The 12,841-nt window shown below is 40.8% G+C and overlaps 1 protein-coding gene across 2 annotated transcripts in view; it reads left to right on the top strand.

Moving 5' to 3' along the window:
• ZDHHC8 (zDHHC palmitoyltransferase 8) overlaps window positions 1-5,882 on the top strand; it is a 113,565-nt gene extending 107,683 nt beyond the window's left edge. For both annotated transcript variants that reach the window (XM_086761719.1, XM_086761718.1), the window contains exon 11: window positions 902-5,882. In XM_086761719.1, coding sequence (XP_086617845.1) covers window positions 902-1,073 — 172 coding nt within the window. In that variant the 3' untranslated portion in view covers window positions 1,074-5,882. The remainder of the gene's footprint in view (window positions 1-901) is intronic.
• The last annotated feature ends 6,959 nt before the right edge of the window (window positions 5,883-12,841 follow it).

The following is a 12,841-nucleotide window of genomic DNA, read 5'->3' as shown; positions in this document are numbered from 1 at the left end:
CCAAGTGGTCTGAAATAACTCAGGCTGCCTCAGTTTGCGGGCAGACAGAAAGTGTTCCCTTCCGGCAGGTATTTCAGCCCCTGGTCACTGCCGCTGGCATGAGCCAGTCTTAAACTTCAGACTGAGGCAAACCCAAGCAGACATCCACTGTGCAGGGGTAGGACGTGAGAATCCAGCAGACACTGTTGTGCTGGCACTTCCAGAACTTACCCAAGTGCTTTGGTAGGCTTTTACCTAATTACTTTGTCAGTTTTGGGGACGAGACACATTAAGCTCTAGTGTGTAGTGGCCTAGATTTAAAAGATCTTTTGAGGAAAGCCTGTTGTCTGTGCTCCCTGGCAGTAGGTCATAAGAAAGGAAATTATTTTAAAGAGTCCATCTGGAATACAGTCTTTAATTACAGGCATCCTAGAGTGCTTCCTGACTTGATTCAGTTTGTGTCTTCTGTCATAAAGAAGTTTTACGCTTCACCTCCCTTACATCTTTCAGCGATGAGCAACATAATTGTACCTGGATATTGAACTGGGAAGTGTTTTTTCTGAGTATTTTATTTATGGTTGTAAGACAGTTTGGCATAAGGACAACAGTAGTGACAGTTAAACCCTCCTGCGCCCTACAAATGCTTATGCAATTAGTTTGGTTCAACAAAGCATTTAAGCATGTAATTAAATGAACAAATATTACCAGGGTCTGATCCACTAACTTCATGGCCAAATGACTTCTCTCGTTTCAGTGGCTTTTCATCAAGTATATTGGCTTCAACCAGTTTGCTCCTGTGCTTGAATATTTTGCAATACTGGCACTCAGGGTAGCAGAAACAATTGTTTATCCTGAGTGAAGCCATTCTGCTATCACACTCTGGTCACTAACATTGCATCTTTTGATATTTCTTTCGATGCAGGGATGACATGCAGTTGAAGACACCTCACAGTAAAATAAATGGACAGCCAAAAGGAATATCCAGGTTGGGTTCAACATCAAGTTCCCAGGGGACGCCTGTCAGCCCTGCTAGACACTCAAACGTTAAGAAGGTGTCTGGAGTTGGTGGAACAACCTATGAAATTTCAGTGTAAAATAAAATTAACTAAAAATAAAGAGCCATCCACTCAGCCAGCCATGAAGCTAGGAGCACTGTGAAGACTCAGATAACGACAAAGAAGGAGCAGCAGCAGCCGGCCACTCTCCTTTTCTTGTTCTGGATTTCTTCTGTTTTCATCTTTCTCTTTTGGCCAAAAACCAGCTGCAGCCTTATTCTTGAGGGAATAAAATTGTACAGTCCATCAGACTCTTCCTGAACCGACAGGCAGGAACTGGCTACGACCTAACACCACAACCACAGAGCGGATTTCTTTCATGCAAGAGAGTGCTAAAGTCATTGTGCGTGCGTCTGTCCAACAAACCTGTTGTGTACCAGTTGTGTTGTTGAAAAAGTATGGTCAGTCCAGGATCATTCAGTTTTTCCCATGCCCCTTCCCACTTCTTCTGGCCAGTGATGTGTCTGGCAGAAGTCAGAGGCCCAGCTGCTGTTTTCCTGCTGACATGGAAAGCAGGCTCCCTGTGCTGGGCAGTCTGCGCGTGCGAAAACTGCTCTGTGTCCCCAGGCATTGCAGGTTGGGTTCCTCCTCCTGGGAAGGAGCAAGGCAAGAGCACTTGGGCCACGAACGCCGTGTCATCTTTAAAAGCCTTTCTGCTCCCCAGTCCTGGATGGGAGCAGGAGAAAGGATAGCGACAGCTTCTCACTGTCTGCCATTTGCCTCCCTGTGTGTGAAATTGTGTGTGTGTGTGTGTGTGCGCGTGTGTGCACGCGTGTTTGTCTCTTATGGAGAAGGACCACAACACCAGTAAGGATCTTCCACTCTGACCTCTTGCTCCCTCTGTTTTTAAAGGCTTCTCTAACTCGGAAACAAGACCAAGCAGATAAGAAAGGAAATGTTTGGATGGGAACATATTTTAAAGAGCTGTCAGCTGCTTTCCCTGCACCCTCTTTATTACCTGTTGGATTTAGGCAATAACATGGTTTACTGCCTTGCCCTGGTGCCGTCTGTGTAATCCTGCAGCAAGGTTATAATGATCTGTTGAATTTACAGTGTGTGTAACTGAGCCAAGCATACATCTAAAGGATATAAATCGTCTCTCTGCCTAATGACTAGCACATTCCCTCTGGTCTTCAATACTGTTAGACAAAAGGATTTTCCGTTTTTGTTTCCCCCCCCCCGCCCCCCGGGAACAACTTTTAAAAATAATATTAATCAAATCTATTTAACATTCTGAGGTTTCCTTTTCCTGTCTCCAGAAAACTACACTTACTTTGTTGGATTTAAAGACAATGTTACTATAAAAACAAGAAAGGGGTGCATTACTTTTGATACAAACATGAGGACTTTGGCAAAGCTAATTTTGGGACAAATGGACTGTTTATTTTTCTTTTCTCCATTCCTTGTCTCCTTTTCCTTTCCATTCAGTTACCACCTCAGAAGTCCAAAGTGCTGAGATCTGGACCAATGCTAACTAGCCAGATCATATGTGCAATTTAAGCAAGTGTGCTTAAATATCCTGAATATCCTGAGCGACTGTTGCCAAAGTCACTAAAAATGATTATTTATCACTGAGCCAGTCAGCATACGAAACCTCGACTTCCCACCTGGTTGTCCTTGTGGATAGTTTTGACTAGAGAGCTGAATTAATCAGTTTTCAGGATATTTGTTTTGAGAGGTTGAATCCTTTTAAGTCCTAGACGATAACAGAGAGCTCTGCAGATATTTGGTGGCAATTCAGAATGTGTTGATAACATCTTACTTGTTTTCATGTGTGCTGAGATTAATTATTCCAGAAGGCAAATATTGACCTCAATTTTGCCTGGTTAAAATTTATCTTTTGATTTGATAACTCTCGACATCTCCTGCAATACATGCTTATTATGTCCCTTGTATATCACAACATTTTTTGGAGAGGAAGGTTGCAGAGAACGTAAGAAAGTTAATGATCTCTCTGAGTAATGCTCTGTGTGGCCTGAAGGGACAAACCTGGAAAGCAATGCAGCTGGAATAGGCCAAAGTTGTGAGAGAGTGAACTAGAAATCAGTGTGCATTTCATTGCATTGATGATATTTTAAATGCCTGGTGTAGGGACATGGCAGAGCAGAAAAGCAATAGTCTTTCTATGCAGATTTGCTCACTGGCATGTAGAATATTGTCTTGAGTTGGAGGCACCATGGTACCAGGAGGATGCTGGCAAACTGGATCAGGTACAGGGGGAGTAATATAAAAAGATTTGACAGGCTGGCTGACGAGAAGATTTAAAGGGCTAAAAACATGTCACTGGCTAAGCAACATGAAATTGAGTATCGTAATTTTACAAATACGCTAGTTAAAATATGTAAAACCAAAGGTAAAACGAAGGGTTGTCACTGGTAACCAACGCTCTACATTTAGAAGGGGGCAGAAAAGCTAGAGGGGAAGGGGCAGTGGAATAGTCTTCCAAGGCAGAGTATTGCAGACTAACTGGTTAGGACAGCCGAACTACAGTTGGTTCAGGCAAGTCATTAAAACATTTCTGTAAGAGGTGAGCCTGCAGGGGCAAGGGGCTAGACCAGATGGCCTTATAGATTTCTTCCATCTTTAACTGTTATTAATCTGCAACTCTACCCTGATGTTAACTCCTCAGGAAGATGCAGTACTTCCTCAAGGACTGGAATTCACTCTGGTGCATAGAGTATCACAAGACTTACTTGTTTTTTTAAGTATCATGTATGCCGTATGTAAGCCCTGCAAAAGGGGGGGATGTGTGACACACTGAATTTGGGCTAGGGAGCTAGACAAGGGCACACTTTATCATGTATCTTTGAATACGTACATGAAATTCATGCAAGCAGGGCTGAAAATTTGCACCAATGTAATATTTGAGATTTGCATCCCAGTGGTGCTCCACTTTGATCGTTCTTTCTCCTGCATTTATAAACTAAAAAGCTACTGAGGAACTTGAAGGGCCAAGGAGCCTTTGAAGTTAACTACATTAGTTCATGAGAGAATTTCTCAGTAAGACTAAACACAGTATTGTGTGTATAAAGCACTAATATCCAGGGTTATTTTGACATAGTTCACAAGGGGCAAGGGAGGAAAGAAGGAATGCACTGTGTCATTACAGGTTCAGATGTGAGGATTATATATTTTGTGAGTAGTTTCGCCCACAGTTGGGAGACATTCAGCTTGTTAATAGGTTTACAATGGTACCAAAGGTTTTGGGTTTTTGCGTGTTTTGTTTTTTTTTTTTTCTTCTTCCGTCTGAGGTTTGCATTAATTCAGTGCACATAGCCTGGAGTAAATTATTCAAATCTTCTGAAAGAATATCTGAGCAGAACTGTTAACAGGAGATTGCATGCAGCAAATCCAGCTTCATTTCCATCCAAGGCACTGAACCTGCAGCTATTTTCTCATAAATGTGTCTGTTTCCATAGCTCCTGTTGTGGGACTGGGGACCTATTTATTAAGTCTAATTTTGGAGCAGAATCCAGCCCGTGTTAACGTATCGTTCTTCAAGCAGTTTACAGATTAGCAGTAAGGTTCTTCTGCCCAGATAGTCTCGGTTTTTACAGATACTGCAGGCCAAATGTTCAGCTGGTGTAAACTGGTGTAGCTCCATCCAAGCTCTTGTAAAGTGATGCTGATTTACAGTAGGTGGAGATCAGCCATGAAAATCCAGCACAAGTTATCACATCTTGTAAAGTAGCTTCTTTATTTTTGTCATGTTTATTTCATGTTTCAGAAGTCTTAAATCTTTTCAACATGTTCTTATTTTTAGCTGTGGTTTGTATTACTTATTTAAAAAAACAGCAATAGTTTTCGTTTAGCTTATGCATCAATTTTCATTGCATATTGCATTTTATTAGCCGTTCGTTCCCTGTTCATACACTCCCATTTAGCCTCCAGGTTTTCATTGTAGTACAATCTGCCTTGAAAAGTTGGATCTCTGTATCTTCAATTGTATAATATATTGAGTATTATGAAATCAAATGTACCTTACTACATGGGTGGGAGAGAGAGGAAATATTTTTACTTGAAGCCTTAATATTTTCTTTTTTTACTACTTTGTTTGTTGACCTCATAGGAAAGTCTGAATAGCAAAGACTTTGAAACTCTGGGCCAAATACTGCACTGATGTACCACCAGCGTTTGGCCCCCTACGTCAAAACTGGATGCAGACATAACCTGAAGCGAAGAAGGGAAGAAGCCTCAGGGTGGCATATTTTCCTGAAGGTCGTTAATACAGTCTCAAAAGATGTCTGTAAGCAAGTACATTAAAGAAGTCTTCAAGTCTTGAATTTTGAAGAAAGGTCATGGCAGGAACTGCCCTAATATCTTACATTTGCATTTTCTTTTTTAAGTTAAACAAAACAAAATAAATGTAATTACTTAGTTTGGTTGAAGTCAGCTCTAAGGGTTGCACAGAGCTATGTGTTAGTAGCCATGTGCAGCAAATGAACTGTGTTGTGTTGCTGTTCTAAGATTGCTAACCAAGCATAATATTATGTCACCTTGGCCTAAGATAATCACCTCATGGGCGTTGTGATGGACGTTCCTCAGATGATGCCTATTCTCCTATAAGCCTAATGTGGAAATTGCAATGTGGTTTTCTTTGGACTATATCTGTGGTCCAGACTAGAGATATAGATATATAAATATATATATTCAATATTTTTTTGTGTGGGAAAGATGGGGTCAAGGTTGCTGTCTCTGACAGTTTGGAAAGTTAATGTTGAACCGTTTTTATGGTCTGTATTTCACCTGTTCTGCCACCTTGAATTGTTGGAATGTATCCGTGCAGGCTTTGTGGAGCTCTGTCTGTAACCTTTTTTGTGGCTCTCGTAATACATATATATTTTTTAAACCTTTGAGTCACTTCAGTATTTTCAAATGTCCAGTTTTCCCCAATGAGTTACGCCTCAGATGCGTTCGTTTGCCGAGATGGTTCATGGTGCGCTGCCCTTTTTCACTTGCACTTGTGCAAAACGTGAACTGAAACAGTAGAGCTGGAAAGGCCAGTTCCAGTGCCAACTCTGCAGGTGACAAAATATTAAAAGAGGTGACTGCAGGTTAAGTCTCATTTCCCAGGTGCTTATGCAGCGTCGAAGATACACTGAGTCTTTAAAAGAGTGTCTCCTGGGTAGGACCAATGAATCACGCTTGTGAGAGCACAGTAAGTGGTCCATCAAACAACACTAAATGAGGTTTACTATACTGGTTTTGATTAAAGTTGTGGGGTTAATAGGGATCCTGTGGTTCCGCGCAATTGATTATCATTGCTACAGAGTAACTGTGGAAAAAATGTTATATTGGTATTTGTTTAAATGTTCTGTTCAGGATATCTGGATTTATCCATCCCAAAGTCGTACAATTTTAAATCTGTCTTTATCTATCTGTCTGTTTCTAGTCTTTGAAAATATGTCCGTTTGATCTGTGAGACTGGCGTATAACACACACAGTTGCCAAGCCCTCCTAACAGCAGCTGCTGCAGGATTTCTGATGCCATAATTTGCATATATAGGCTAATTACATTAAGCAGGGATCCATTCAAGCATGTTCATTATAAATGCCAGTCATATTTGTGTGCTGTCGTGTCCTCACATGGCAGAAATTACCTTATATACAAAATGGCTGAAAACTGGGCTCCATTGATGTTGGCTACATCAAACAGAATTATATAAGCTCATGATCTGGTTTAGTACATTTTATTTAAAGACATTTATTTAAAGATGTCTTACAGCAATCTTGGCTTTCCTCTCCCTAAGTAATGGATAAATTATCCAAGTTTGTATTCATTTCTCCATCATTGTTATTTTTTATTCTGCAGGACCAGTTTCAGTTCATATTTTGGAACGTAATAAGGAGAGACAAAGGAAACTATTTATACAGGTGAATATATCTTTTAAGAAATGAGCGGTTATATAATAAATAGATTGGGATTACTGTCCAAATAGGTTTTGTTCATCTTGTCTCAATAACATGAATTTTAAAGTAAGGCTTATTTCACAGCTGATATCTCTGTAACCCTGAAACATTTTAAAAATGTCTTGGTTAGACATTTCAAATTAAATGAATAGATATGATCTACTTTTACAGATTAAAAACAGTCCTAGAGAAGTGATGGTACATTTTACAGTGCCTTATATATATGTATATATATAATGCCTATATGTATATAATGTATACATAACTGTGTATATATATTCAAGTAAAGCTAGTTTACAGGTATCCCTATCTGATGTATTTTAAATGGAACTGACCTGTGTTGATAGAACAAAAAAAATGGTTGTATCAGCAGCAAAATACAAAACCCAAAATCCTTACATGAGCAAATAAAGTAGACTGGAAACAGCGTTTCTGCCAGTGGTTATGTTTCATGCCCTGGAAGACTGGTAGGGAGACCCACCATTTTAGGGGATATTCAGGGAGAAGGGAAAGCAGTGATGGAAGCTTGGAGAAAATCACGAGCCTTGAATACTTGACATGAACAGCTAAAATGAGAATTCCCGTTTTCAGAGGGGCACAGTAACACATTAAGCTCATGAATGCCGTGCCTAACTCACACTGAAATCTTGGCTCCCCTAAAATCAGTTGTAGTTTTTCCTTTAATATTAATGACCCCTCATTATACTCGACGTGCCATGGGGAGTGGCACCCACAGGAATTAGCTCACTGCGATAGTTCATTAGGACTTCTTCAAGGCTCTGACTTGGAGCAAATCAAATACTTTTCATCTTTTGCCCTCACAACAGGGGACAAAGGGGAAAGTGAAATTACTTAAACACTTCCAATTTTTGGGCCAATTATTTTTAATGGCCCTTCTGTCCCTGCCACAGAGAACTTAGATAAACAGTCGTCATGTAGGTATTTTTGAGTGGCAGCAAGGGGGAATTTGGGGTTACTAGTGAAGCAGCAACGTGATGCTCTTCTGGCTTACCCTTTCATGCAGTGTGCACGTAAGTGGCTCCTGGGCAGTGGTTTCTTCCTGCATTCACTGCTTCAGTGGGTGTGAGGTGGACGGCTCCTGTGTGTGCCAGTTGCAAAGCACACCTCCCAGCCATGGAGCAGATGTGTTGAAAGCCTCTTTCAGTTATGCAGGTGCAGAGCACATGGGGATGTCTGGATCAAAGGTGATTGTGGAAGCTCATAAAATGGCATCATAATCTGATTTTAGTCCTGGGCACAGGTGGTTTAGCAGAATACAGCTTTATTGTCAGCTTTTTATCTTGTACAGTCATTCGAACAGATGGTGAATGGTTTTTTGTTGTTTTTTCTATAAATATAAGCCAATGCTACTTTTTCTTAGGAAAAACTCACCTTGTAGAAACTGCAGAGTCTGAGTAAATTCAGTGAGTAACAGCATGATCCTATTTTTGCAGCCTGAATATTATGAATCCATCTGGCCCTGAGATCAGCCTTTATTGCCTCATTGACAGATATCTAAAATAACAGACCTAAACCAGAGAAGTAAGTGGTAAATAAATAGGTGGTACTTGGTTATAGCTGGTTTTTTAGACACACTATGACATAATGCAGACAAACTGCTCTCTTGTTGGCCGCAATCTTGTATATCAATATGCATGTGCTTTGTTAGGCTGTGATTTGCAGTAAGAGATGTACCAGTTAGATGTTCAACTGGAAACATAGTCTGCACTTAAGGCACAGGAATGGGCTTCAGGCATTCTGGCACTGGTTTCTGGCTCCACTGGAAATTACTGCTGACTTATGTGTCTCTCCGTGCCTCCTTACTCCATGTCAGATGGGGATGTGACTTCCTGACCTCACAAATGTGTTGTGTTTGTGAGAGGCTCCAACCCTATCATTCTGTGGTCACCTTTCTAGCTGGAGCCAAGCATAGGTATCCAGGAGCAATAGGGCAGATTTGGGGCATATTTAACCTCAAATTAAAGCATCACTTCAGGGCATGTTCTTGAGGACGTTGGTTTTGGGTGTTTGTGGACAGAAATCATGGTCTTTCACACTAACTTAGGAAACCTGTTTTAGTAAATATATGAAAGACATTTCTGCCTGGATCCTTCCTTTGACCTCCTGCATATTTCCTTACAATCCAAACCCTCTGCGTAATACCCACACAGCACTATCCTCATTCCAAGAGACCGTATGCTTCATTGCCTTACGCAATTCTGCTCTTCCCTGCCTGCTTATTGGAATAGTTGTGCGTATATATAATAATAACTAAAATTACTGAGCAGAAATACAGTAAAAGAAATAGCTGTAGGTTGGGAGTGACCTCAAAAAGGTCCTTTTTGAGTACAAGAGACTTGGGGTGTGCTATCCTTGTTATTGCTTTATTTATATGTATACCCACAGAGATTGATCTCCAGGAGGAATCTGAGCATTCTGCCGATGGATGGAGTCCTTACACAACCTGGGCACCCAGAAATACTTTGCACACCTGAAGCAGAGACCTGTGAAGTGTATTCCTAGGTACAGTACTGGCAGTTTTAAGCAGCGAGCTCTTCTGTGGTCTTTCTCTTTGGCCATCGGGTTGTGTTACCTGCCACCCAGTGCAGGTGAGGCACAGACCTGGGAAACGGTGGCACAGTTTGTGTTTGCAGCTGTGTCACTGACACTGTGACCTTGGGAAAGTCACGTCACAGTTGGCAGCTGTTATTCCAGTGTGACACACAACTTGAGCTCCTCTGGATTTAAATTGCTGAGTGACTTGGAGTGTTGGGTCATGCGGCCATTCCCTGGGGCCAGAGCTGACACCTGTTGGCAACAGGGCATTGGTTGGTAGAGGCTGTATGATGACCATGGGGACATGGTCATGCCACCTTGTGGCAGAGGTGTGGGACTTCAGAGGGCATTCTTACAGTCCCTAGCACAGGTCAAAGAGAAAACAGAGGTAATGAGAAAGGGAAAAGAAGTATCTTTGGCTGACATTAAAGGCAATAGGCAGTGTCAAAAGAGAGCAAAGGGCAGTTGGGTTTATTGCTGGCAAGAAGAATTTCCTCCAGTTTCTATCGGTGTGAAGGATTGACTGGATTGCGCAGCATGCTGTTACATACACAGAAAATCTCTTCTTCCTGCTCCAGATGGATTTCCATCATTATTTTGCAGAAAGACAGAAGGTTATAATGTAGGCAGAGCCTTGACAAGGGTGAGGGTATGAGGCAGCGAGCAATAACATAAATTCAGAGCCTTATGACAAGTTTGGCTGGGGTCTGAAAGGAGGCTGGCAGGGAGAAGTTCAACGGATAGCCATTAGTTTTTGGCAATTCCACGTTCCTCTGCATTTACCTTGGAGAGACACTTTTAGTATAAAATGTGTTTTTTAATTTTAAGTGGGAGCCAGTGTTTCAATGCCATGTGTCTGTCAGCTGCATTGTAAAAAAGCCAGAGTGAAGCATTGTAAAAGTAATTCTCCTCCTCAAATTGTTGAAGTTGGCAAGAAGAATATATTTGTAACATTTTTCCCAGGCCAGTGTACAGTTCAATGTTATATTTTATATAACATATTAAATTAATTACAAAACATAAATTCAATCTGGAGCAACAGTAAATTGCTTATTACTCTTCATTTTGCAGATATCAAATGTTACAGAAGATGTGAAAGGCAGATTTAGAAAACTTGCATAAAAGGTATACAGTGTATTTCAGCTATTGCCACAGCAATGGCTGCTAAGTGTTGATTTTGCTAATAATTTTTAAAGAATTTTGCATAAATTCCTACTAATAGCAACAATTATTTTAGCTAATGAACCTGTAGTTCATTTCAGCTAAGTAATTTTCATACATTCCTTCTTTTTGAAGCAAAGTCCCTGGTAAATCACACCAGTTTGTAACAATAAAGTGGTAGTGGCAAATCAGTTAGGATAGAAAGACAATTCTCTTCAAAGGGTTTCTCTCTGGAGCATCTCCCATCAAGAACTTTCGCTTGAACCCAGTTGGTTTAAAGCTGATAAATGACATAATTAATGCCATGGAGGAAGCAAACAAGGAATGAGTTTCTCTGTTTCCCACAGTACAAGAAACAGTGAGTACTAAATGAGTTACACAAAGCAGAACTTTTTCACGAAAGCAGATTAAATTGCCAAGCATGTTGTGTAAACTGTGTCACTGGACTAAGAGAAAAGCAACAAAGGTATCCTTTGGCACAATATTAACTCTGCTGCTGTTGTTAGCAGTCCCCTGCACGGAGATGTGAGAGCAATGCTCTCTTTAGTCCAGGTTGACATTAGTGGATTTTGGAAGCCTAGTTCCTTGGATGCTCCATGACTGTCTAATTCTGTGCTTAAGAACAAATTCGTCACGTGAGTCCCACAACTGGTGACTTTGGCAACTTAAAGTAACGTGGTGGTCAGACTAGCTCAATGCAGAGGGCTGAATTTCACCTGAGGGTCCTTAAAATTTCCCTAGGAAATGAATGAATGCATCAGCAGAAATTTGATTGAATGAGCTCAGTAACATTTGAAAGACAGAAAAAGCCACCGTGCCATTTGCCTGATCTATATGTAGAGCAATTTCCAAGTTGCTGTACACACACACACATACATATACATATAGATATAGATAGATATGTATGTGCACAGATATTTATAAAAGCAACAACAGCCTTTCAGTTCTGTGTGCTGTGATTCATCAGCAGCAATAGTTTTTGGCAGGGACATAATTTCAAATCTTCTGCTGAGGATGCCTGCCAAAATGTTGTTGAACAGAGATGGGATGAAGAATGTTATTTATAAATGGGGATAATTAGGTCCTGTGCTTATTAGTGTTGGGAATGAGACAGAAAGACGATGTATGTAGTAATGAGTATTGTAATATGAGAAGATGCGCTCCATGTTTTTGTACTTGTTGATTGGAAAAAAAATATATATTCTGAGGTGAAATAACATCATTATGTGCTGCTCTCAGCTAGGAGATTCAGAGTGTGGGAGTGTGCACGTTAGGCTGTAGGACAGGTGCCAGTTATACTCATGGAAGTCTGGAGTACTTCCACAGGATCCAGGTGCTGATTGTTGTAACTGAGATTAGATGCTATTTCTTCAGTCCTGAACTTTGCATTTTTTGCTCAGGTGAAAATAAACCCTGAACAGACATTGGTCCTAACTCCTCTTATTTGGATGCAATGGCTCTTGACCGCACTGTCAGGAGACAGCACTGCTCACTCTGCTCACTCATCATCTCTGTCAGCAGAGGCAAGGCTATTTCTGTGTCTCATCAGTCATGCAGACTTACATGACGTTACATCCCTTTTTTCTTGAGAAATACTGTCTCTGAGACAAATTCATCTTTCCACTGGTATTCTCCCTAGAGGTACAAACCAAGTGAACACAGTGTGAAATTCATCCACACAGGGTCTGCAAGGAGCCTGTGCTCACACAGCCTCTGTAGAGTACCCAGGACAATGCTCTCAGGCCATTTCTTACTGAAGTGTGTGTCACACAGTAAGTCAAGAGAACAGCAATTAATATTAAAGAATTCTTAGCTATTGGCTTTCTACCAAGCTTACTAGATAATGTGACTGATGTGTAATAAGACACTTAAGCACACATCTGTGTTTAAACAGTTGAATATCCCATTAACTTTTCTTACTTCTCAAGCTATTTGGACTGATCTCACAATGCTTGGGATTTTTAAGACCACAAGCTCCTGAAGTCTCAAGTAAACACTTGCTTATAGGAGTTTCTGAGTTTTTCACTAGAGAGGGGGGAAAACATGTCTTCAGCATTGCAGAGAAAAGCTTGAAATACAAAAATGCTACCTCTCCAAAACTCCCCAAACCTGATAAAAGTGACTGTCAAGCTGTTGTAGTTCAGCCCCAATCGGGACCAGACTACGCAGTCTCTCTCTCA

Source organism: Chlamydotis macqueenii, chromosome 17 (genome assembly GCF_036417535.1).
Source record: "Chlamydotis macqueenii isolate bChlMac1 chromosome 17, bChlMac1.mat, whole genome shotgun sequence".
Taxonomy (NCBI): domain Eukaryota; kingdom Metazoa; phylum Chordata; class Aves; order Otidiformes; family Otididae; genus Chlamydotis; species Chlamydotis macqueenii.
This window is presented reverse-complemented; position numbering and strand designations above follow the sequence as displayed.